The 26,596-nt window shown below is 48.5% G+C and overlaps 1 protein-coding gene across 2 annotated transcripts in view; it reads left to right on the forward strand.

The window, feature by feature from the left end:
• Positions 1 to 26,596, forward strand: part of E(bx) (nucleosome-remodeling factor subunit NURF301 E(bx)) — a 64,165-nt gene that overhangs the window by 11,919 nt on the left and 25,650 nt on the right. Inside the window, exons 9-21 of one of the 2 annotated variants that reach the window (XM_084603998.1) lie at positions 494 to 633; positions 758 to 943; positions 4,023 to 4,244; positions 5,104 to 5,286; positions 5,722 to 5,997; positions 9,576 to 10,657; positions 16,438 to 16,546; positions 17,305 to 17,518; positions 18,168 to 18,306; positions 18,385 to 18,640; positions 22,821 to 23,244; positions 23,770 to 24,113; positions 25,624 to 25,792. In XM_084603998.1, the coding sequence (XP_084460124.1) occupies positions 494 to 633; positions 758 to 943; positions 4,023 to 4,244; positions 5,104 to 5,286; positions 5,722 to 5,997; positions 9,576 to 10,657; positions 16,438 to 16,546; positions 17,305 to 17,518; positions 18,168 to 18,306; positions 18,385 to 18,640; positions 22,821 to 23,244; positions 23,770 to 24,113; positions 25,624 to 25,792 (3,744 nt within the window). The remainder of the gene's footprint in view (positions 1 to 493; positions 634 to 757; positions 944 to 4,022; positions 4,245 to 5,103; positions 5,287 to 5,721; positions 5,998 to 9,575; positions 10,658 to 16,437; positions 16,547 to 17,304; positions 17,519 to 18,167; positions 18,307 to 18,384; positions 18,641 to 22,820; positions 23,245 to 23,769; positions 24,114 to 25,623; positions 25,793 to 26,596) is intronic. The other variant, XM_084603999.1, reaches the window with a different exon arrangement.

The following is a 26,596-nucleotide window of genomic DNA, read 5'->3' on the forward strand; positions in this document are numbered from 1 at the left end:
TTTGGAATCAGGATATTATAACTCACAAACTCTGACAGTTTGTTGTAAATCTATTCATAAATAGAAAAATAAAATTTAAGACCAGGGTGCCCCTTAAAACCCCATAAAGCAAAGCAATCTACGACAATAGTTAATCTATAAGCAGTTTAACCGAGGAAACTTTTAATACTGATTGCAGTTTTAAAGACGCTTAAGCTTTGTGTTGACAAAAGTGGCTGCACGGTGCACAGCGGACGTTCAATACTGGCCTCCAGATGTTTGCTCATAAAACCAGGCTCCCTGTTGTGTAGTTGTCACTTTGCATACTGTGGCTTGGGAACTTGATTGAGACTTTCCCTCGAATAAGGCTTAGGATTTAAAGCTGGAAAGGAGTAGAGCACTTCAGGATGCCGCCGCATAGAAAGGCCTGCGAGGCAAACTGTCCATGCTTCATTGAACGCTTCGTTGTTGGCGCTCTTGTTTTCCTTCTGTTGAGTGCGCCCTTGTGCTGCAGGCCATACGCACCTGTGGCGGACTACAGCAGCCGAGCGAGAAGAAAAAAAGAAGCTGGAAAAGCGAGAGCGGCGGGAGCTCATGGAGGAAGAAGTGGACCGCAGCGTGTGGGTCAAGTACACGCTGGGGCTCAAGCACCAGGTGAGTTCTGCCTTGCTGTGGAATATTTGTCAATGGCTTCATAGTGTGTGGCCAAACGTTGAGGGAGGGGATTAGAGATTTGACCATGCAGCCGTTGACCTTTTTGGTGACTTGTGACGTGCAGGTGTGGAAGCAGAAGGGTGAGGAGTACCGCATCACGGGCCAGGGTGGCTGGCAATGGCAGAGCTGCACACGCCAGGTGCGCCACGTGCCGGCGCACACAGTGGGCCTGCGGGCGGGCCCCCACAAGGTGGTCATCGCACTGCAGCGAAACGCCGAGCCCAGGGCCAAGGTGGCCACCACTACCGAGGTGAAAGAACTGCCTCACTCAGCGCTTTTTTTTTTTTCTTTTCTTTTCTTTTTGTTTAAGTTCGGCGCAGTAAAACCCATGTGGTACGTAGCATTAAGTGGGGAGGCTACCCTTGAACACCAACTTCATTTCCTGAGATATTTGAATGAAATTTCATAATTGTATGAATAAGTTTCATTGAGCTGGGCTCATTGGTTCTCAAGTGAGAGGAGTATATTAAGGGGGGAGGCTACCCTTGAACACCAACTTTTTTATTTCTTGAGGTACTTGAATGAAATTTCCAGGGTATGCTCATAGTACACACATTTGAAGAACTACCAAGTTTCATGGAGCTGGGCTCATCGGTTCTCAAGTTAGAGGAGTATATCAAGATAGTTTACATAGGTCCCTAGGGGCGGGCCTGGAGAATTTGCAAAATGTGCTAGCAGTGTGAAATTTGTAGTGGTCATTCCTGGATAGTTTCCCCAGGGCAAGACAATTCCCTTTTTACAAATTTCCTCTCTGAAAAATTTTAGTACAGCCCCAAATTTAGTGTTCAAATTTACACCTGACTTAACGATATTTTAATTGACTGCCCCTAATTACACATGAAATATTTTGAAAAAAAAAAATGAATTGTCTTGCCCTCAGAAATTTACTTAGGTATATAACAAAAAAAACCTCATGAAAATCCAATAAGTGGTTCTTGAGCTATGACTTTCCCTAGCAGCCACACCGTGCAAAAAATTGATTCTGAGAAAACGGCTCTCAAAGGTTAACAGAACAATAACTTTTTTGTTTCTCAAGTTATCATGATGAAATTTTCAAGACAGGCTCATGACATTAACAAATGAAAAACCACCAAGTTTTATAGAATTGTGCACGCAGGTTCTCAAGTTACAGAAGCATATCAAACTGGTTCGAATAGGTCCTTTATATCAAGCCTGATCTGTCGATCCTGTGCTCTGCAAGCCGCGACAATCGGCATTTACCCCTAGCATGATGGGCGGCGCAGACGCAGCAAGCGGTTTCCCGGTTTATCTATCGCGGCATCTCGCCGGAGGAACGAGGAGCGGCCCAAACGCGACAAGCGACTTCCCGGGTTATCTTCCGTGGCATAAGCGCCGAAACGAACAGAAAAAAAAAAAAAGCTAGCCAAGTCTGCACTGAATGCGTGTCGCACCTCGAGGCATCGTGAGCGACCACGCAACGTTTATCACGTTGCACGAAACCGTTCTGAGGGCACGACGAGAGATCGTAAATCCGGCGATCGCAAAAATGGCAAAAGGCGAACAGAACGTACGAAGTACAAAGACAGTCAACGACGACAGCAAGCAAAGAGCCGTAGCAGACGACGCGGGGATGTAGCCGGTGGAGACAGACGCGTCAGCGGCCGCAGCAGCCAATAGTAGTCGCCCGATCCCCCACGTTCTCGCCGAGCGCGCGCTTTGCCCAATCGCAGCCTTGAATTCGAGCTCAGGAAACTTGAAAGCCGCCATGAGGCTCCCAATCGGAAGCATCGACCGCGCCGCCGTCGCCGCCGCCGAGGGTGGCAGAAGAAAGTGCAAGAATTCACAAGCAAAACAAGACCAAAATGGCGGCGCTCAGTTCAGCGGGAGAGGAATGGTGCGCGCTTGAAGTTTGGGAATTTTCGGCGCTTGCTCGCTGCTTTGCGGCTGCCGCCGCTTGTTAAATAATTAATTTCGAGTATTTCTACGGCGAGTTGGGCATTGATAATTACAGATGTGGTAGTTTATAAGACATACTACCGGAATATATAATCTTCCAAAAATCGACTGTTCCGTGATTTTTCGGTTTTCAAAGGTCGCGTCCCCCCTTAAGATTGTTTACATAGGTCCCTTAGGACAGGCTTGGAGAATTTGCAGGGGTGGAAGTGCTGCTCCATATGCTCTATTCTGCTCCAAAACACAACATTGCTCCAAAACTGCTTCAAACTGGCTGCCTTCATGTCTTGCCATCAAATTTAGCAGCAAATGGAAATATTTCACTGCGCCGGGGGCAAAGATATAACGCATCTTGCACTGGGCTTAATAAGAAAATATTTATAAGGGAGGGAAGCATGGAGCATAGTGAAATTTTGTTCGCAAGTAAATTTAGTACAATTATTGGGAGGGAATTAATTCCTATAAATGATACACTGTGCTTGTGGCATTTGAATCGAGCAAGAGCAGCAAGTGAAGCAGATAGCGCAAACTACTGTGAGCCATTAAGAAACTTGTCCAACTGCAAAAGACTGCATGAGTTATTCTAATGCTTTCGCCGTGAAAGCAGGAGGTACTTCACCATCGAGCCTCTTTGTCAGTGACTAGCATGTCAGGCCTACGGCAGGCAGAATCATACTTGAGGCGTAATGGGTTGGTACGCAAAAGGTGTCAATCACTAGGAAGTTTATCAAGAGTGTTGGAAAGCCATACAGGGCCTATTCCCAAGATGTTAAAAATGAGCTCCAGCATTGCTCAAGCAAAAGAATGAACTATATTGGCAGGAGGCAGTGAAGCAAAGAAGATGAAGGATGAAAAGGCTATCCTTCAGTCGGCCATCTGGCGGGCGCCAGATGATCGACTATTTGGGCCCACTTTGCAGTGCAGCACGCCAGCACAGTTTTTTAACTGTCTCTGTCTAAGATCGTTGATGTCTAATAACACCCCTGTAAATTAGGGGTGTTGAAGGCTCAGTAATTTGCTTGCCGTTCAGCACGGCTCACTGGCAGCCTGTGTGAATAAATTATTTACAATGCAAATGGATTTTGGCAGTTTATTTGTGGTCGTTTGGTTTTTCGACCTTGGGATAAATCAGGCACCTTTCTGGTCCCTTACGAAGTCTGAATGGACAATGGTTTGACTATATGAGTGGGCTGGGCCTACAGCTACAAAGAAGGCTGCCTGTCCAAATGTGGGTGCAACAGGTCAGAAAGAGGTCTTTGGTTCTTTCCTGCTGCTGGGCTCTTGAATGCATATGAACTTGTGGCTTAAGCAAGAAGCTTGACACCAGTTGGCTTGCTTGTGAAATGTGGGTGAGTAAGCTCCCAGTATCGAATGTGGGACAAGGACTTCACTCGTAACTCTGCGAATCTGTGTAGGCTGCGAAGGAAGGAGGGGAGAATGCCGAGGTGAAGAAAGAGGAAGGTGCGGCCGGTGAAGGTGCAAAGCCGTCTTCGGAGTCGGTGCCCGAGACCACGAGAGAGGTGAAGATAACAGGCGAGACCCTGCTCAAGGCGATGCTGGCGTCCCGTGCCATGGTCGTGGAGCTGGTGGACGTCTCGGAGTCCCTCTCGTCGCCTGTGCGGACTCTCTACCCTAAGGTGAGTAGAGACGGAAAGGGGCTGCATCAGAGGAGCATGCCCGGCAGAAGTAGGGTCATGATTCTGAGAGCTGTAATGCCGGCAGGTGCCAGTGTTACGGCTTGGATTTCAGGGAATGGTGTGGCGCAATTCAGGCTTGTATTTTTATGTGAGGGAGAAAATTTTAAATTTGTCAAAGCCTCCTGCGCTTACCCATGCCGCCTCTTTCATGCAGAAGTGGCTATGCGCTTTGGCGTGACGGCCCAAGGCCGTTGTAATGTTGGCTTTCTGCAGGCCACAAGCCCAATGGATTAGCTCACTGTGGGTACATGCAGACCAGTGAAAAGATGAAAGTTTATCCTGTGTTCGTAGTTTGGTTTGAAAATCTGACGAGAGATGCTTTTTGAGGCTTCAAAGGAAATCAACTTAAGGTCCGCTTTATTACGATAAGACAGCATTAATGACTGCCGTTTGCCGGTTCCCGCTGTGGATCCTTGTTTTTGTATTATGTACTCTTCCTGCTAGTCACTTGATCACTAATCCCTTAATTTATGCCTGTGTTATCTCACGCATGCTCATTAGCATACAGTCATAAGCTACCACGTTACGTCAAAGACGATCCAGCGTGGATAAAAACATTCATAGATATGAGTCGTATAAACGTGCCTGCGGACTGATTGGTGACGTGTCTGACTCTTCATCAATGGGCCCCAAGTTCAATTTTCATGTGTCCCTCCCATGTCAAACCAGCTGCCCGACTTGGCACGTCCGGTCAACTTGGCCGTGTCACCCGTCAACTACTGTAATTTGCGATTAGCTATTTCATATCTTGACGGCCACTGCAAAACGGTCACCTACTTCACTCTGTCGATTTTTGCAGGTGGCCAAACCGACCAAGATAGATGGGTTTCTGGAACGGCGGTTGAAGCTGAAAGAGCTGGAGGACAAAATGGCCGAGTCTGCGAGGACCAAAGCCGAGCCACACGTGGATGTGGAGACTGTGGAGTCTCCGACCAAGGCTGCGAAGCCCCTCATCAACGGCATGGTGGTCACCGAAGAACCGGTGAGCAGTCGAGACCACTGCTTGGGGTGCTATCGGAAGCACTCATTTCAAACGTGGTGTCAGCAGCTTGCAAGGAGATGTAATATAATAACTGCATTGAATGCAGTGATCATGAAAGCCTGCTGTGAGTAAAGGGTGCTTTGTAAAGGTAAAATGCTACTTTGAAGTCGTTTTCCCCTGGACTGCTGATTCGCGTCAGCAAGATTTCAGAACATAAATGTGTATCCTAGACAATCATCACGGTGGAAAAGGGTGTGTGTCATTATTAAGAATATCATGCCCGGCAATGCTCGTATGGAGGGAACTTGAAAAAGTGTAGAACACTGAAGTTCTAAGAATTGGGAAGTACCGAGACCCGGCAACGCAAACCAGTTTAGGCTCCTAGTAAAGAGTGTGCAAACACTTTGTGGCTACATTATGGCATCTTCCTCCCAGGCTCTGGACATTGCAGAAAGCGTGCGGCGTTGCTATTCCCCCGTGTGCCGTCTCAACCCAACGAAACGTGGTACGAGTGGCTGCTACTCGGCCGCCTGTCGTGCCTCCAAGGTGCTGATCGTCAAGGTGGTGGCCGACCACAACCGGACTGCGTCCACTGCCCCGGCCACCCATCATGTGATGGCCAACGGTGATGCCAAGCCAGAGGTCAAGGAAGAAATCAAGCCGCTTGTGAAAATGCAGAGTGTCTTGAAGCCGGCCACTCAGGCAGACGAGGTAAGGGAAAAAAGCTTTCCCTTTCTCGGCCGCTTCTGTAACCCGACATGTTTTCTAGTGCATATGGGAGCCTGTTATCCATGAAACTGGGCTATTCCAAAAAGGTTAACATTGGAAACGAGCGTGATGGCATAATTGACACTTCCAATCCTATAAACGGCAGTCAGCATTTTTTAGCACTAGGTAAAAAAGAGTATCTCTACTGTTTCTTGACTTGGATTCACATTTGCGTAGTCCTTTGCCCAAAGGAAACTTACAATGCATCTTGTCTGGGGTTGGTAATATATAGAAGGCATGCCTTAGTTGTCATTGCCATTGTACTCTTTGTCCCACTGCATTTATCCCCATGGAGAAGTCATTCTTACAGAAGCCACAGGTTGGGGCCTTTGGTTCTGATTATATACAGCGGCCGCAATTCCTTGCGCTGAGATTCCAGTACTTGTTTGACTGGGTCCTCTCTCTGCCTGCAATTGCTGTTACCTCTCCACGTGACATGGGTACATGCTGCTCAGTTGGAACTTGTGAAGTTAGTGGTCAGTACAGTGCTAGCATTCGGTGGAGGGGTGGTTGCTTTCGGAACACAGCGTGAGAAGAGCCTGGCTGGGTGCAATTACAGTGAAAGCTCGTTAATTCACAACTCGTTAATTCGAAATAGTCATCGTGGTCCGGTCCGCAGTGCATAGAAGTCTATGCGCATAACAGCTCGTTAATTCACTCAAAAATTGGCGCCGCCACCCATAATTCGAACTGCGCGCCGCCAAGCGGTGCTGTTAAAAACCATCGTTGGAAGCTTTCACGGCAGAACGATAGATGGCACAACCATCGGGGCGCCGCTAGGGTGCTGGAACAAGTACTAAACAGTCTTTCCTGCCGCGACTCCTTCGAGGAACGACGTTTTAGTGTTATCGACCACGGTTTCGTGTTGCATTTCGTGAGCCCTCGTTTTGCACGCCGCTTGTTGTGAGCTTGTGTCCGCGAGATGTGTTCGCGTGGGAAATACTGTGCCAAGACGGTGAAGGAGAAAGTGGCTATTTTACGCGAGGTGGATGAACGGAAGGCCAGCAAAGTGGAAATCTCGAAAAAGCACGGGATTCCACCAAGCACGTTGTCGACGTACGTCCGAAATAGGAAGGCCATCGAGGATGCCTATGAAGCCGAAGATTTCGCCAGCAACAGAAAAAGGCTTCGGTTAGCCAAGTATCCGGAAATTGAGACCGCTGTGATCACGTGGGTGAAAGAAATGAGAAGCGCTGACATTCCACTGAGCGGCCCAATTATCATGGCGAAGGCGGCCGATTTCGCCCTGCGCTTGAATGTGGAAGATTTTGTCGCCTCCGAAGGATGGTTTCACCGCTTTAGAGACAGACATAATCTTGTCTTCCGGGTGTTGTCAGGAGAAGCCAAAGAAGTGGATGCAGAAACTTGTGCCACGTGGCGAAGCGGTGCTCTGCAGCAGTACTTAGAAAGCTACTCGGCACATGATATATTCAATGCTGATGAGACGGCTTTGTTTTATAAGCTCCAGCCCGACAGAACAGTAACATTTAAAGGGGACAGCTGCGCTGGCGGCAAGCGAAGCAAAGAGCAGATTACTGTTCTGGTCGCCGCTAATATGACCGGGACGGAGAAGGTCCCTCTTTTTGTTGTCGGCAAGGCACATAAGCCTAGATGTTTCAAGAACATTAGGACGCTGCCGACGGAATACTCCGCCAACAGCAAGGCATGGATGACGGGCGAATTATTTAAAAAATGGCTCTTGAAATTCGATCGGAGGATGGAGCTAGGGAAGCGTCAAGTTCTCCTCATTGTGGATAACTGCTCGGCACACAAAGTCGACGCCGAGCTGAAAGCCACAAGGCTCGTCTTTTTGCCCGCCAACACGACTGCGGCCTTGCAGCCGATGGATCAGGGGGTGATCAGAAATATCAAATGTTTCTATAGGCGCCACATGGTCGAGCGCATGACTTTGTGCACTGGAAACCAGAAGACCAGCACCATCACATTGCTCACAGCAATGCACATGTTGGTGCGTGCATGGGAGCAGGTCACGCCGTCCACAATTGCAAACTGCTTCCACCACTGTGGCTTTGCTGCCGGAAGTACGAAAGAAAGTGGCGACGATGGGAGTCCGGAGCCTCTGCCTGCGGCTGTGCGTGCTGTGCTGCAGGACGTCAGTTTTGATGATTACGTTGCAGTAGACAGCGATGCAGCAGTGTGCGGTGCCCTAAGTGATGAGGACATTGTCGCTGAAATTGTTGGGGAGCAGTCTGTCCCAGAAGAGGCAGAAGACGAGGACGACGACGAGGAGCAAGAGCCCGTGCGTCCATCCGCGGCAGAAGTTATGGGAGCGCTGAATGTCGCGCGCCTTTTCTTCAGCTTTGAAGAGGGGGAAGAAGACTCCCTGCATCGCATTCGCATGCTAGAAGACCGAGTGAGTACGGTAGCCCTCAGAGAGAAGAAGCAGAAGATGATAACAGACTTTTTTGCTAAATAAATGTTTTTCGTGCCCTCCGGGCATCAAACGCCTTCATTTTCGCTCACTTTCATTAGTTCGAATTTTGGTTAATTCGAACTGGCCTGGCGGCCCTGTGGAATTTGAATTAACGAGCTTTTACTGTAGCGTGAACTACTCCATTGCAGCGGGAGTTCTCAATTTGAGAAACCCTACCCGTCTTGGCTTGCTTTCTGCCTGTTTTTGTCAAATATAGGCATGCAAAAGCATGCAGATGCATCAACATTAAAGAAAAAAGAAGTAGAGAAATACGCCAGAGTTCAGTACTTAATGGCTGGCTGTGTAATAAAACAGTCTCCTGTTTAGCAGTTGAAATATGGTCAGTCCTAGGATAATAAAAGTAATACCAGTTTCCATTGGGCGAACAGGAGCACTTTTAGCTGCACTAAAAGTGCTCCCGCGAGTTTCAGCGCAGTAGCGAACAGGAGCAGTAGCGTTGTGTTCTATTGGCAGAGGAGGCGTGCTTTTGGCGTCCCGAGAGCAGTCCTTAGTGCTCCGTCGCCAGCGGCGGAGTACCGGGAGAACGGAGGACGTCACGTGACCTTTTTGACGTCGCAACGGGATACGGGCAACGCGAGCGCAGGAAAAGTTTGATCGCCTGACGTCATACGCTCCCCCTCGCTACGCTGCTGTCCGGGCAGTGTGAATGCGAGGCGGGAAAAGTTTGATCACATGACGCCTGACGTCACGCGCTGTACCTTGCTACGCTGCTCTCCGAGCAGCATGAATGTTTCATTGGGGAGACGAGAATGCGCGTCCCCAGTGCTCTTGTGCGCTGCTCTGGCTGCTCGTTGCTCTTACTCCTGTTCGCCCAATGGAAACCGGTATAAAGCTGGGCATTGATGAGGTGCACACCATGCACTCTTAGCAACTTTAGGGTTCCACATAACCAGATTGAAAAACCCCTGCCGTGCAGAATGTCTCACTAGCCCTCTCTTAGGCTTTTAGGGTTCTGCTGTGAAAAGGGGAAGAGAAAACAAGAAACGAAAGCACAGTCTGGCAAGTTTCACTGCTGCCTGTCGTGTGTTTCGTGTGTGCTGATCACGAGGCATTGCATGTTTTGTAGGTCAAGCAGACAGTGGTGGAGCAGACGATGACCACCACCACCACCACGGTGTCTCGAACCACTGTGACGACCACCAGCACGACTAGCACTGTGGTGAAGCGCGAGCAGGAAGAGCTGCCCGAGGTTCCCGAGCCGTGCAACGACGTCGAGATGACCACAGTTGCAGCCGAGGAGGTGGTCGAGACAGACGAGTCCGAGCACCTACAGGTCGAGACTGCTGCGGAAGAGACTGTGCTCACTGAGCCTGCTGCGGAGGAGGTTGTCTGTGACAATGAAGTACCCGCATCTGCTGAGGAGTCTGCCATGCCTGCCGAAGATCTGGCGGCATCCGTTGATGAGGAAATGGGCAGTGCTGCTGAAGAGAAGCCGTCTATCTCCGTTGAGGACAAGACATCTGTTCCTCCGAGAAATGACCTGTTTGCAGCCAGTGAAGAAGGGCTGTCAACTTTGCCCCCTGCAGAAGGCAGCGAAATGTCTGCAGAGGGAGAGAAGGAAGTTGTACAGGGTGCACAAGTGGATGGGAAAGTAGCGCCACCTGTTAGCAATAACATTGACAAGACAAATCTAACCTCAGAAGCCTCTGCCGAAACATCAGGAGCAGCACAGTCTCCTTCCATAACCCAGCAGGCTGCTGCTGTTTCAGCCACTGCTGCAGTCAAATCTGAACCCGAAGACCCAGCCACGAAAGCCAAGCCTTCCCCAACAACCACCACCACAACCACGATCACAAAAGCAGCTGTGGCTGCAACAGTTGTTGCTTCATCTGCAGGCGATTCAGCGGTGACAAAGGTAGCCGGGGCTGCCGTTGCGGCTGCAGTGACCGCGTCGAGGACGTCGACAACCACGTCTGTTGGGGACGGCAAGGCCGTGAGCACCATGGTGACGACAACAACGAGCAACAAGGTGTACCTGGGCAAGATCACCAAGGTGACCAAGAAGGTGAAGAAGAACAAGGGTACGCTGCCCCCGTTCTGTCGCTTCCAGACGTTTGCCAGCAAGCAGCGTAGCATAATGGTTCTGCCTCAACACGAGCTGCGCAAGATGGCTCGAAGAGGCTCTCTTCGGGAAGCCACTGGTTTCAGGTGGGGGCTGCTGTATATGTTTCACTTCACTTTTGTGTGTGTGTGTGCACTGCAGGGAAGCTGACAGTCTTGTAGGCTTCTATATAAATTTCAAAGGGCTATCCTGGCACGTTGTCTCATGAAAGTGCATTTTCAAAATACGTGCCACCAGTTTGATTTTGTTCGAAAGCACAGCTTTCCTGGCAAACTTGGATCTTGTGCAACTCCAAACGCACCAGTAAGCAAATGCTCGAAGGGGGTCACGCAATAGCAGGTGAGTAATATTATGGACGACTGGGAATATGGACTGCTTATTGCTTTCTGTTTCTATTGAGGGTGGGAATTTTGAGAAGTATGTATACGTCTGTGTGTCTGACTGCAATAAGTTTTGCACAAATCGTGCGGAAAGTGTCGTTCAATGATGTAATGGGCTTATGTGCTTTCCTGGCCACGATTCTTCAGGTGACATGGTTTATATTTATGTCCTGCAGTGGAGCCATATGGCCTGAAAACTCTCAGCAAGGCTGCACGTGGATATCAAGAAACATTTACAGTCAAACCTTGCTACAGTCGACAACCGATTTTTTGGACATGCCCAGGACATACCTTATAAAGTCAATGTATTACGCTGCTCAAAATTTCGGACACTCAAGAACGGCTATTCGATTTTTCGGACATTCCAAGTGTCTGCCGGGCCAACTGCCCCACATTTCGAGCGGTGTCGCCGCCAACTTGTTTGTTTACTTTTTCTTTTGCTGGCCTCGTAACCGATGCCGGCCTTGCGTACCGTTCCTCAGCTAAACTGACACTGGATTGAGGCTATACTATTTTTCTAGCAGCTTCCGTTTTCAATACAACGTCGCTCCTCGCTGCCGGAGTGCTTTTTTTTTTCTTTCTCTCTTAGCGTAATCACTTTGACTGCCTGTTCCTCTGTGTTTGCCGTGCTTTTCACGTGTGTTGCAGAGCGTACCCAGTAGGCCTAGCCATGGTCGTGCTGATGCGAGAACTACGTTCTGTCGCTACTGTGGCTTGCATTTAATCGAATCAGCTTCAGTTCTTCAAGAAGTTGTTCCCAAATTTTATGTTTTTGTGTGTGTGTGTGTGTGTGTGTGTGTGTGTGTGTGTGTGTGTGTGCAACGCGGCAGCAAGAAGGCATTCAACGGAGTCGGTGTTGTGATCCAGTAGTTGGTGGTTGTGGTGTGCCTCGACAGTGGGAATACCTACTTTGTCGATTTGCTTGGAGCACTTAGTACGCTCGTCGATGCGTGGGAGTCTGTAGCACCCACAACGCTGCGCAATTGCTTCCGCCACGTGGGATTTGTGCTGAATGACAAGTCAGCTCTCTTGGACGAGGAGAGCGTCGTCGAGCAGCTGTTAGGCAGTGAGCAGCTCATTCACGACCTTCGCACTGCTGGTGTCGAAATTCCATCGGCCGTCTCAATTTCACAGTTCACAGACCTAGACCACGAGTTGGAACTGTCGGAAATTCTTATTAAAATTAGAAATTATTCGCCAAGTACTTGCGGAGTCTGAGAGCGACGTCGACGATGACTCACTTGCAGCAGCGCAGCCGACGCAAGCTGAGCTGATGCAAGTGAAATTCAGGAGGACCTGCTGGCATGGCAGCAGAGCGTGGTGCAGAAAAGCATTCATGACTTTTTTCGGCCTCAAAGTGAATAATAGGCAATAAATTGAGCTTTTTTGGTGCACGTTTGTTTTTTCGGACATTTTCGTGGTCCGTTGAGAGTCCGAAATATCTGTCGTCAACTGTATAGGGAACCCAAGCTCAAGTTTCGCCGCGCGATGGCAGCGCCGCATTCCTGGCATGGTGGCGAAATGTGAAACGATGGGACGTCGCCGGAGCAGACGCTCCGCTAGCTTCCTGTGCACGTGCGGCGATCGAGTTGCGCCTGGCGGTTATTTGGGCATACAAAAACGCTTCCGCTGATGCGAAACGGAGGTACTAAGTAGCATTGTGTCATGGGTAGCCACAATAGTAGACGAAGCACCAAAAGACGAAGCTCACGTGTGGAACTTTGCAGATTTCATTGGAAGCGTTTCCACAAGACCTGTTTTCCAACTGCATGACAGCATTCTGAGAAGTCTCGCGTTCTTTGCGGAAACGAAAAGGGCCAATTTTCCCCTTCTCCATAAACTCAGAAATGTTCGACAGTGGACAAAGACGTCTTAGAGAGGCATCAAAAGAGTACAATGGTTTAACACCATCTATACGAAGTGAAGGGGGTAGAGGATTCTCCTGCTCTTCGCTCCGCGCGTGTCTTGCTTTGCCGATTTTCTGTGCTCTCTCCCTGCTTTGCGAGTGCTCTGAAAGCAACCAAATCAACAGATATCCAATGTGCGACGTCCGCGATCGATAATGATGTGTGAATGTGCCCTACGACCAAGAAAATATCTAGGAACGAGGCCTTTTTTTTTTTTTTTTTTTTTTTTTTTTTTTTTTGGGGGGGGGGGGGGGGGTTGAAAACATGCTTGGCTGAGCCGCTTTTACAGATTTCCGCAAATTGGCCAATAAATGAACCAACATTATTATTATTCATAACCAAGATATGTTGGAAGTGCAATACAAAAGCGATCCTAGCTATGGCTCGATTGACACTACTCGCACGGAGCACCCTATTCGCGTCACAGGTTTCGTAAATGCAAACCAAATATAAATAAAGCACAACCATTCAGTAAGAACCGAAATAAAGCACGATTGTAGTACAAGCTTGGATTTCACCTTCCTTCCGAGCCAGCGAGCCGGTTATGTCGCGTGCAGCGCGCGGGCACGCATGTGCTTTTGAGACTGCTAGCGTTCGTGCCTTTGAAGAAACATCTCCTTCGGACTATAGCTTATTCTTCTACTGCAAGATTTGCTTTAGTAACATCGTAATAATAAAAACAAAACCGTATATAGATCTCATGCTATAGGGCAAAACAATAATCAACAAGCGAGCAACTTTATCTCAGAGTACTGATAATACTTCCGCAGTTTTTAAACATCTTATATACGACAATATAGTTGCATAGCTGACTTACCTCGAGATAAACTTCCTTCGTTTTCGCTAACGTGGGAAACGCATTCACAATCAATATTTACTCATCGCCGTCTGTCGTCTGCTCTACAGTGCTGACGTGAATAAAAATTTTCTAGCCTATAATTACGTTTCCTCCATGGAAATACGCGGCAGGTTGTCCAATAATTAAGACGGAATGCAGGCGGAATGTTGCGATGCGCCTGCGGGGGCGCGTCAGGGCGCGTGCTCGTTCGAGAGAAAGCGCGCGGCGCACGTCGCGAAGGCAGCGAGCCGAGCCGGCGGCGTCCCAGTGTGTGTTTTTCTGCCACAGATGGCGCTGCCCATCAGGAGCCGCAGCGCCGCCCAGCGATGCTTTGGGAGCCTATATGAACCTCAATGTAACGAAATTCACGATTTCTGTCCTATTGAAAACCTTTCTCTTTTTTTTTTTTCTTTTCTTTTTTCGATTTAACTAAGTATTTTTATGCCACACTTTCGATTTAACTAAGTCCTCGCGCATGGCATGCATGTATCAGCAGGTGTATTGACAATGGGATGAGAACTAAAACTTAAGCTGAAACACACCGCATTTCGCACCTGCCCTACATCGACGTCAGTGTGAGGAGAGGGTTCAATACGCCGGAAGCAGTCTTTTTTTTTTCTTTTTTTTTAACAACAGTGGTTCGTCCTTCCACCCATCAATCGTCAAAGAAAGCAGGTGGTCAGCAGCAATCATGGCGCATGCTTTTTGCATTGTTCGCTTCACCAGGCATTTGCTGCTACACATGTTGCAATGATTTTGGGGCAGCAGATGGCACCCACCCCAATTGCTGGGTGATAAAGGGAAGGCACTGAGCAAGCAGACCAGTTGAGCAAGGCACCCGTAGCACTCCTCTCCCCCTTTACCTCACCACTGCAGATAAAGCACTCTGTGAACTTCCCAGTGCGCGGAATCTTGGAGCCCTGCCAAGAGATACACTGGACTGCAACGGGCCCGGCTGCTCCGGCTGCTCGGTCATTTTTTTTTTTTATTTCTTTTTTAAGTTGTGGGGAGCAAAAGTGGGGGGCAAGTTGAGTATGCGTGTAAATACGCACATACCTGACGTCGGTTTGCTGTCACCCATTATCCTCCTTATATACAAAACAACATTCTTAGTTGTTAGTGCTATTATTGCTAGAATTTCTTGCTTACTTCTTGAATTCGTAATTTAAAAGTTCCCATCTACTAGCAGTGTTCCACTAACTTGTTACTTTATTTGGGCAGCTAAAACATAAGAACCTCGATGAAACTAAATTAACGATTTAATGAAATTTTCGGCTGCAAGTAGGACTTTGTTATATTGAGGTTCGACTGTACATGGAATTAGCATGCAAAAATAAAAGTCCCCCAAGCATCCATCATCAGCAACGTCACGAAAATTTTCACTGGGTGCTCTTTTCTTTACAGTTGTTGACTGAAAAATCGAACCCCTGATTATTTCAGACTCTTTCGCGGCACCGCGATATGCTCCATAGGACTGCAGTATATGAGCACCTTAAATTTCGGACGCATCGCGAATAGTTGTTTGGACTTCATTCATATTCGCTGTAGCAACGCTGCCAATAGCCAAGTTTCATATAATAAGCATAATAGAACATCATTAATCAAGGCTTCAAGGGGGTCGAATTCCGATAATGAAGTGAAATTCAGGCTAGAAAGGGACATACTAGAAGTGGGGCCCATCCGAAGCAGTAGCATTTTTCATTGCCCCACTGCATTTTGAGGGTACTTCACTGCACAGACTGCGAAAACAATGTGGTGAAGCATCCTCAAAATTTTTTTTTATTTTTTTTATTTGAAAATACTGCAGCAGTTCAGCCAACAACATGCAGTGTCACTTTTGTGTCTGGACATATTCTAAGCCTGTGAATTCGGCCGTGGTGTGCAGAGGGCACAGCCATTGAACACTGGTGCCACCTGTCGTCTGTGTAAACATTGTACGGTGAGACCATCAAACATCAGAATGGATACAGAACTGCTCTTTCCTCCACCATAGCAGCACTCGGAAGTTTATGTGCGGGATTTGTCTTTGAAATTTGATTTTGAAGCAATAGCTTCACTACGTGAGGTTAACCTAAGGTCACCGTGTGCTTCCAATGACCTTCAAACAGCTTTGAGGTCAAGTTACAACTGAAATCACAACCATTCGGATAGCTATGTTCCTACCAAAGGTCAAAGTCAAGGTCAAAGGTCAACTGACATAGGAAGCAGTTAAACGTGAGCAGTTGCGTGACATCAATCTCGAGTGTATATATAGATAGAAGCGCGCCATGGACTCTGAGGAAGAGCAGCTGAGCAGCCGTGCTCGTTGCGATCGTCGGTTGGCTGCATCTGACTGTCCAGAGGACATTGCGTTGCGAGCTGAAAGTTTGCAGAGGAGAAGAGAAGGGACTAAGGCCAAAAGAGCGGCGAAAACGCCAGAACAACATACATGCGAAATGCTAGCCACGACGATGTTGCAAGGCGTGATGACGAGCAGTACATATGGCTGCCACCGTCGCTTCTGCATCAACGCCGACAGCAAGAACAATGGCAGAATTCAGCCGTCGCTTCACCAAAGCTAAACCACAGCCAATTTTTTTTTTTCTTACGTTTTTGTTGTCCTTAACAAGTCCAAAAAGTTGGTCGTCGACTGCAATTGCTCAGCTTTCTCTTTTGGCAGGGTTGGGCAGTCCTCTGGATTAGATTGCTCTAGGAGCATTGGTTACACTTGCAGAGTGCAATCTGTGTCTTTTGATTTGCAGCTACACGGCAAAGATAAACCCACAGAGCTGGCCATACGGAGTCAGCCCACGGCCCTGTTTCAAGACTACCTGGCGGTATCGGAACCAGATGCTAACCACTATCCATCAGGTATGCGCAGGGTCAAAATTTTTATTTTTTTTTTTTGCTTGTGTAATATTGGTAACTTAATTTTGTAACTTATTTATGGTGAATGCTATTAACTGATATGATGCAACTTTTCTTACTCCATGGCATGGCATGTCGTACCACTCGTAGATCCAGTTCCATTTGTTGTCTTACTCCTTGGAAGAGAGCATTCTTTCTTTTAATCTATCGATATTTATTGTGCATAGACTTTAGTCTGGGGACCGTCTGAAAGCGTTCACAGAGCAGATGAAAACAATAAATTCCAGGGCAAAAAGTTCCTCGTTTTTTTTTTCTTCGTCACCTGTGAACATGAGTTGGTCACCCACAGTCTGGACATCAAGCCACAGGATGTGCAATTTGCCCTTGAGATCTGTAGTTCAGTCTGTCTTGTGAACGTACCTTGAAGATTCTGAATGGAATCTGCTATTTGGTCTCCATTTTATGCTTCAACATAATGTACCTTCTGCTTGCACAAGCGCTCAAAGGACAGATGAAAGGGTACATAGAGAAGTAATAATGCTATTCTCCCTGTTGCTTTTCTTTTTCTCTTAAAGAGTATTATAGTGAGCCTTTTTTACCCGAGTTGTTACTTCCACTTCATAGAGAGAGATGCGTCTGATGGCCATTAGCGTCACTTTGTGTCGACTCTAGTTTTATTGCTAACCATGCCCAAAGTGGTGCCACCCCGACACTTTGTGTCCTCCAGTGTTTCTGAGTGCTTCACCCTATTTGTTGTGCAGGTGGCGCTCCAATTACGTGTGCTGTGGGCCAGCCTGCGGTGGGATGACCTGCAGGCCAAACCACCACCAGGTGGCACCAACACCCTGACGACTGAGAGCGATGTGCAGACCACCGAGCTGCTCAAGCGGCGGGACATTGGCCCCTTCGGCCTGCGCTCCGAGTACCTGGTGCGCCGCATCACGGTGCCCATTGACTTGCCCTCTAAACCCCGAGGTACGTTATGAGCTGCATACTTGTCCTACTGGGGGGGAAAACATTAGGGAATGGTTAGGGATAGCGAAGGTCTACTTTGACCCAATGGGGAAAGAGATTAGGGAGCAATTGGGTTAGGTGCACCCGGCAAAGTTTAGGTGTACTTTCTCACTGCCAGTGCAGCTGCAAGCTATCTAGCCGACGTTCATGCCCTAATATTTCACTCTTCTTGACCTAATAGCGATTTTTAACCAAATGATCGCATATTGTAATCATGGTAAAGGGTTCTTGTAAGGGTAGTGCGCACGGGTAAGGATCAGGGCCTGCTCTAGAAACAGCAGACAATGTTTACAACTGCTGTTCAGAACTAGTCTCATTCGTTCATATAGACAAATCCTGTTTGCCTAGATGAACCTTTTACCCACAGGCTACTGAGTGGAAAGGTTGTGCACCAGAGTGCATGCCTTCCCCGCGTGTGCAAAGCTCTATGCACCTTTTGGATTGGATTGCGCTGACCACAAGAGCCAGCCAGTTTGGCGTCCAAATTTTCTGGAGGTTGCCTTTCGAATTCTTGGTGTTGGAACATTCTCACGACCGTGCAATTGTTGCCACTCTTTGGGTCTCGGGGGGAATTGGTGACATAGAATGAGTCTGTTCTGATGGTGTGCAGAGAAAGTGACCCCCCAGCGGACAGGTCTGAGGGAGCGTCGACGACCCGAGTCGCCCCAGCACAAGGGACCCAGCGTCACCGAGGTGTGGGTGGCCGAAGAAGACTTGGAACTGTGGGAGATTCGGCAATTCGGAGAAAAGTGAGTTCTACTGCACATTACCCAAAAGGATCGGGCCAAGAACATGTGGCTTATCCGCTGTATCTGTGGCTGGTGCAGGATCGAGAAGCAGCAGATGGCGGTGCGGGAGAAGCTGGCCCAGGTGCATGCCCAGCAGAGTGCGGACAAGATCCGTGCCCAGATGGAGGCCCAGTTGAAGCAGCAGCGACTGGCCATGCAGCAGAAGAGGCTGCAGGAGGGCGGCACAGCAACAGCTTCGGGGGGCACCAAGACCACCATACCGGGCACCAAGACCATCACTGTCACCGTGTCCACACCACAGGCCGCCGCCAATCAGACGCTCACCAAGGTGAGGGTACGAACCGGGTTGTTGTCGTTGTGTTGGGGTCTTGTTTTGTTTTTATTGTTACTTGCCTAGTTTCACATAGGATTGATGATGTCTGTCTGCATGCATACTTTTTACTTTCAGTTAATTTATCCAGTACTTTTCCTTTTTTATTTTTTTTTTTTTTTTTCTTTTGACTTCTAGATATGCTTCAATTCAGGCTAAAATTTCTCTCCAGTAAAGCATTATCTTCAAATTTAAAGGCTTGCTAATCCGGATGTAGCTCACCTGATACTTACTCATCATATGATTTGCTCAGGAAGTGATCGTTGAGATGAACCTTCTCGGGCAGTGATGCCGACCGAAAAGGTAGTGATGGCAGAAAGGCAGCAGGAAACCTATATTACACTGTACAATGTTGGCTGCGCACATTTGACATGCGTGCTTCGGCAGGCATGTCGGTGGCAGGGAGGTCCTGTCGCTGAAATACATAGTCCAGCTGCATTATTGTTTGTGCGTTCAATAACTTAACCTTTTGGATAATTCCAAAGCTTTAGAGCACTGCTATTGGTCTGCCAACCCTTGGCTCAGCGTTGGTGGCGAGGTTGTAGCTGGCGTACAGCGATTGAAGTAGAGGATGAAATGAAAGAAGTGATATAGTGAAGTAAGCATGAGGAGGAGGGCATGGGGGGGGTGAGGTCAGCTCTGTATGCAGCTTTGCTGTGAAATTCTCTGCCTACCACCAAACCAGAAGAAAAGCACTGCCGCTGTTTGGCACTGCGTGTGTTGTATGGGATTACCTTATAAGGTTCAGGTACTTCAGTCGCTGGGCTCTAATTTCACATTACCGAGTACAGTGCAGTCCACTTAAGGGGGGACGCGGGTCTTAAACTGGTCAAAAATGGGCGAAAAATTGATTTTGAGAAAAATGCATTTTCGGAATGTCTGTACCTTTGAGCACTAGCCTTCAAAATATCAACACTGAATTCGATCGGGAAATGCGGTAAAATCGACTTTTAAAACGCCACGGGAGCCTCGAAATGGCCAAAAAAAGGGGTGAAAATTGTTCGAACTTCCCGCGCGCGCCGCGGGTGAAGCAGCCGGCTGGCCGCCGCCATCTTGGACTTGTTTTGAAGTTTGTTTCTTTGTGCGCATTTTGCGACATCTCCAAATGACGTCGCTCAAGCAGAACGACCACCGTCGCGGGTTTTCCGAAAGCCGTTTCCGGTCCGCTGATTGGCTGGAGCGCGCGCTCGCGAAGCGAGCCCCTCGTCTCGCGCTTCCCATTGGCCAGCGCGAGTGACGCCGTTTTGTTTGTTTGTTTGTTTTTAACGTTCTTCGTCGCGGCTGCTGCTTCGCTCGTTCATGATGCGCTTTCGCGATCGTTTTCGCGATCGTTTTCAGTCGTTCCCGCAGCCGATGCTGGTCTTTAGACGTAGCTCGGTAGACGTAGCCGTATCAGGAGTGTATTGAAAACGGAAGCGCCTAGCGAGTGCGCGTCGAAGAACGAGTGCGGCGGCGCGCTGCCAGGGTCGCGCGGCGTGTTCTCGACCTAGCTGCAGCACGTCCGGCGGCATATAATCGTTTGCGAGCGGTTCAGAGGCATCAAAGATAGCATCGATAGATTGAACTGTTCAGCTGATACTCATGGTCCTCACCAACGCTACCACTTCGTTGCTTTTTTATCGCGTCGCTTCAGACGACAGGCGAGCCTGACATCGCGCCGTTGCCCGCGTTCATTTTCCGCGGACGACTTCGGTTTCTTTGTTTCTTTTTCTTTCTTTTTTTTTTTTTTTGCAGATTGTCTAAGTAATCGCGTCGCTGCGCTCAAGGGGTGTGAAAGTTCGAGCTTTAGCTCCAGCAAGGGACTCCGCGTGCGGCCCTGCATGCGCTGTACAGCAAAGTAGCAAAGTTTCATTCTGCAACATTAGCAAATTTATTAGGTCATTCCAGTATGCCGCTGTGCTTCAGCCTTAAACTTTGTGCAGGTTTATTAATATTGCAAGACCGTTTTATCGTAATTTTGAGTATCTGTTTGCCTTGAAGGGCACTGCCACAGGCATATGAAGTTGTAAATAAAGCTTCTCCCGCTGGTTCTAGTGGCGGTATATTTAGACTTTGTGGCAAGCTTTTACCAGTATTTGGGGAGGGTACTGTTATATGTTTAGTATATAGCCTTCCTCATAAAGAACAAAGCCTCACAACGATTCCATTTATATTACCATAGCTGCAGTGTAGCAAAAGTTAAAGGTTGTCTCAAAATGCAAATACGTTTTTCTCAGTGCTGTTTCTGGACACTGCACTCAGCCTTACTGTGCTTTTTCTCTACATTGTCGCCGAGTGACAATGACAAATTTAGCACCACTGCAGTCATATTGAAAAGATCAGGGGGTGATCCAACACTTACATCACTCTATCGAGATTTTTTCAAATTGCCATTAAAATAATATTGCATGTCAAAAAATTTTGCTGATTTCCTAATGGCATACACTACCTTGGCCATGGGTAATGGTGATATTTTCAGTTTTAGTTGACATATTCAAAATCCAAAGACAGTTTTGGAAATGGGAAGAGCATGACATTTTTGGTGAGAAATATCACAGTGAGGCTACTGATTGTTCAAGTTATAATATGTGGTCAAACTTCAAATGCCGTTTTCTCAGTTTCATATTTTTGGTCGATCTCTACAGTCTTACGCAGGGTTTTGATAACTTCTTTTTAGTTCACACAAATAACTTTGGTACTATTTTCTTCAGAGAGAAATGAAGTACCCGATGACATTTTTAGTTTTTTAGTTTAGGCAATGGATAAATGTCAATTTGAGATTAGCTTAATGAGTTCGTTTCAAATAATGCAGCCTTTTACTCTCACCATAATATGTGAGAATGACACGCCTTTTTGAGGAAAACGAAGGATGTCATCGGGTATGGGAAGACTTTGGCTATCAATCTATGTAATTAAAAGCAACGAAATGCAATGAGAAAGTTCATTAAAGCTGCGTAAGAAATTCACTAATTATGCTCTGGACTTTGTTAGATAACTTTTGATCTAATACCACCAGCTCAATTATAATTACATTTTTGAAATCAGGAGAGAAAAACACATCTGTGTGCAAAGTTTCGTGAGATTCTAGCCATAACTAAAAAAGTTAGTTTTAAGACCCTCGTCTCCCCTTAAAACAATACCAGATATAGCGATACATCGCTTACAACAATTAAATTCTTGAAATTTATCATTTTTCCCATTGCCCCTATGTAAAAATAAACCAGATATAACTATCGATTATAGGCAGTACATCGGACACAACGATAGCTTTATTGCCACCCTGTAGGTGTTCACCACGAAAATTGGATTGAATATTCGATAAAAGATAAAATATAAAGAAGACAATGATGTGAAAACTCTACACATGCAGCGAAAACAGAAGGAAATCAGCACTGTTATCACCGCAATCGCAGCCGCGCAAAGGGTGCTGCTGCGGCCGTATCGCCATCGTCGATTCTGAGTCCGTGGAAGATGGCGGCGACCACATTGATGGACAGCGTGATAGCTCACAAGATGAAATGGCAGATTCATCGGGATTTGTGGCAGGAGGAGGAGGAAAAAACATTTATTTTTTCTGAATGAAGAAAACTGCAGAAAAATGCTGAAATTAAGTGTGCAGATATTGATGACATGCCTCTTCTTTTCAAGGCTAACAGTTTCTGCTGGAAGACCAGAGGCTTAGGAAATTAGGTCTAAGCAAGAGTCACCGTGTGACACCCAGCAAGAACTAAAAGAGAGAGAGACTCCTTGGGGGTCCTCCTTGTTTATCATCCCTGTGTGTCCTTGAAATCCTGCAGCTCTCCCTGAATTTTAGGCCAAATATTCTGTGCAAAGCCTGCACACTACCTGTGAAATACAAGCATAGATGTCCCAGTAGTGTACTCTAGCATCAGTGGCTTTTTTCCAGCATTATTTTTCGTTCTTGTCAGCCAGAGATAAGACATAATCCTGCAACGGTGATTACCATATTTCGAGGGGAGACTGCAGAAAAGGACTCGTGGATAAAAAAAGTCTGTCACTTGCCCAAGCTTCGGAATATGTTGCAAGGGTGCCAAGGTGGCACAGGAGATTCGTTTCGTCCTGTCCCCCGCACTGTCTCTCTCTTCACTTTTCAAGGATGCTTTCGTGTTACACCCGGGGCTTTTTGTTTTTTACTCCCGTCCAGGTGGCACTGGTGTCGGCTGGGGGGAGCCCTATCAAGGGCACCACCCTCACCAGCCTGGTGGCAGCAACTCCTGGCAACCCCGGAGTGGGCCGGGCCGTGCGCCGCATCTTCACCACACGTCCCGCGGGTGCCGCCAACAGCGCAGACGGCACCGCTAAACTCCCCATCAGCGCCAACACGCCGACTCTGATGCCCAAGACCACGGTGGGTGGGCCCCAGCAGATCGTGGTGCGGGCCCCAGTTGCGGGCCAGACCCGGCCGGCAGTGATCGCAGTCAGGGGAGTGGTGCCCGCGGCTGCCGGCGGCACCAACGCAGTCATCCGCCCTCTGGGAAACCCAACGGGCACAGCAGCGCCCGTGCGGGCCCAGATTCAGATCATCCAGGGCCCCAACGGACAGCTTCAAGTGCGGGGACTCATGCCGGGTGAGTGGTGGGGCTGCCTTCTCTTCATCAGGATCCCAGGCGGTGCTAGCCATCAGCCTAATATTGGCACTGCATTGGTAATGCACTGGCCCTATGTAGGGCCGGTGCGTTACCAGCACAGCACCATTATGTGGCGACAAAGCAGGGTTCTTGGATTAGCTGCTACGGAAGTGGCTTACTAACTGGTAGAAAACCTTTGGAATGGAATATCGCATTTTTTGCAATGTGGCTGTTGGAGGTGATCGTTAGTGCGTGACTTTCTAGTTTTTCAGTTCACAGCAGCCAAGGCAGGGTCTTCTGTGAGGCCAGCTAAGCACAGTACTTATGAGCCATAATTGTTGTCCTCCACTGATTGATATTTAAAGCTTAATGAACCTCAGTGCCTTACTAATTTTCAATCTAATGTCATGGCACTGTGGCCCGCTTAGCTTTGAAGGGCCAACCACAATTTTGAGGCACAGTGCATGTGCGGGTATGTTTTTGCCTTCTTGGTCAATTATGCTGCATCCTCAACTTTTCTCACAGGGCAGCAACTCATCCGGCTGCCAGACGGCCGCCTGCAGCTGCTGACGTTGCCTGTGCAAGCAGCGCCGGCAGTCACCACGACGGCGGCAGCCGGCACGGGGGCAAACACGACACAACCCCAGACCATCCAAATCGCCACCATTCGGCCAGCCATATCCATAGCTCCGGCCACGGGCGTGTCAACAGCAGTGGCTACTACTCCAGCTGCAGCAGGAGCCACGGCTGTGGCAGCCGCAGCCGCAGCGACACCTACCGTGGTTGCAGCTCCAGCACCTCAGGCGGCCGTCTCTGTGGCACCGGCCGGCACAGTGCAAATCGTCTCACAGCCGTCACAACAAATCAAGGTTAGCTGCCCAGGATGGTGGATGCTAGTTGTGAAGCAGTGCCATTTGTAACAGCTAACAACAAACAAGGATGCACGCTGCCTTGTATTTTTGTATATCCACTTGATCTTTGTGCTTTTCACTGTAGTCCAAGTGTGGTGGATCCTGAAAGCCAAGTAAAATCATCTTCCTATTTTGTTCCAAGCCTCCCCTTCACACCTAAAACAGTGAAACCTCGATAGTTCACTTTAGGTTAATTCAGAGTCCCAGGTAATCCATAGTGGCAGCCTGCACCTATCCAGTTCATTCGAAGAATGGAGGTGCTGTGTGGCTGTGCCCGGTACCAGTTTCACTGCAAAATAATCGATTGACAGCCCATCGGAGCAGCAGAGGGTGCCCGAAAGCTTTGTCGATGCTTGATATGCGGTGCTGCCCAAGCCCCAAAACTCTCAGCACAAAAACAGTGTTACGGCTTGTGCACTGCGGAAGCGTGCGTCTGCAGAGGAGAAGATTTGCTTCTCTGCAAGCCATTCGTGGGTACCAGTGTTACAATAATTTCCACTTGCTGCTTCGTTAACGCGCGGCAGGGCCGAAGCCGGTATGTGCATTCATTGTTCCTCTTCGGCACGGCCACAGTCAAGGCGTAATGTAACGAACCGAGGCATTGCCATCGAAGTACCTGCCACACTTAGCGGAAGTGTGCATGCCGTGATGCTGTGGCTAGAGGGCTAGGTTACTGGCATCTCGGTTTTTTCAAGTACTGTTGCATAAAGTTTGCCATCTCGTTTGCACTGGCGGTCACTCCCTCGGGCAATTTTGTGAGTAGCACGAGAGCAACTTACAATAATAATTTTGGGGATGTGCGCACGTCATGGAGTTCGAAACTTGGAAGGCAGGGTGGAACGCTGTTTCGCTTGTGATCTCTGCTAGCAACCTAACGTGTGTGTAGTTTATTGCTTTAAATTGTCTGCATGCCGCGATGCCATCCTGTGGGAAACAACAAAACAAAGGGCAGTTGCAGAGCAAAGTGAAAGGGGCGCTCAGTGCATTCACACAATGAAGCTTTGTGCCTGTGCTTGAGTTGTTTTTTTTAACCCGGCTCACTCGGAACATTTTTCACAGTCTCCGTGCCTTTGGATCGAGGAGGTTTCAGTGTACACATGTTACTCTCTTGCATTAGGCTCATTGAACACTTATAGGTTCACTCGCTCGGTTCTGTAGCTCGCACTTTGCAATGGGCCGACTGGCAAAACGTGCACCCTTCTGAGGGGACTGTGAACAGGAGAAGAAAGACTAGAATACAAGGCGATGCGTGTATAGTCCGTACAACAAATGCGGCGGGGGAGCTCTAGTCACTACAAAAACCGGCTCAGAAGCGGAAGTCGCCGCATTTTCCCTTCAGGGAATGCCTCTTTTAGGTCGCAGTGTTTACACCAGGGAAAGGTTTCTTGTGCAAGCGCCAAGTTGGGCTTTCTTTAAAAGCAACCCACAGTGTCTTCTCTTATGCTCAAAGCTCTCTCTGGTGATGCAGGTGCAGCCCACCGTGGTGTTGTCAACTGCTCTGCCCGTCAGCTCAGCCGCGGCTGGCGGTGCTGCGGTGGTCTCCACAACTCAGGCAGCATTGGCGCCCAAGCTCATTCAGATCAGGCCGCAGCTGACCACTGCTGTTCCACAGCAGTTGCTGCAGACACAGGTCAAAGGTCAGTGTGCCTGCCATCAACCTGCATTGGCTCTCACACGGGGCTTACTCATGTGTTCGAACTATGGCGAAGTTGCGCGGCCGTGAAGGTTGTGGGAAGAAGTCTGCTCTCGACAAGATGTTACGGCACCAAAACACCCATTCAAATTAAACAAATCTTTGGATGGAGTGCCATCGCTCGACAAGCAGTTTACCTATTCATCAACAGTTCCTTAATTTCTTCATCCGTCGAAGTGCTGATAAATATAGAGTCAGACGTTGCACACTCACCACAGCCATGGTACTGAGATGATGACAAGGCGATGCAGGTGTAAAAACATGCACTCCATCTCTTGTCTTAAATTTCCCCTATAAGTTCTTTGTTTATGTGGCCTCTTCATAGAAGGTGCAACTGGCCTGTACTGTTATTTTTCTTCTTTTTTTTTTCACAAGTAGTACAGTCGAACCTGGTTATATCTGTGGGGATTCACAATCCCCTTCCTCCATTATAGCGCCCGCGCGTAATTAACACGCGTGATTACGCGCGCTGGCAGAGAGGTTGGCGGAGGAGAGGGCATGCTGGCCACCCCCCGCCGCCTCCCGGGCCTGCGGCGACGCAGCCGCGGGCTTCCCTCTTTCCTGCCGGCGTAACCGGGAGACCTCCTCTCCCGTTCCGTGTCGAGAAGCGCGACTGTAGCAACTCGCTCGGGCTCTTCGGCGAATGAGCGCGCACGCGCGCGGTTCATGATTTCTGCCGAGGAGACCACCGCCGTCACCGAGAATCGCGCACTGACCGTAGGCACCGCAACGGGATGTGAGCGAGAAG

The sequence above is a fragment of the Amblyomma maculatum genome, chromosome 5 (assembly GCF_055883805.1).
Source record: "Amblyomma maculatum isolate TAMU_Amacu chromosome 5, ASM5588380v1, whole genome shotgun sequence".
Taxonomy (NCBI): Eukaryota; Metazoa; Arthropoda; class Arachnida; order Ixodida; family Ixodidae; genus Amblyomma; species Amblyomma maculatum.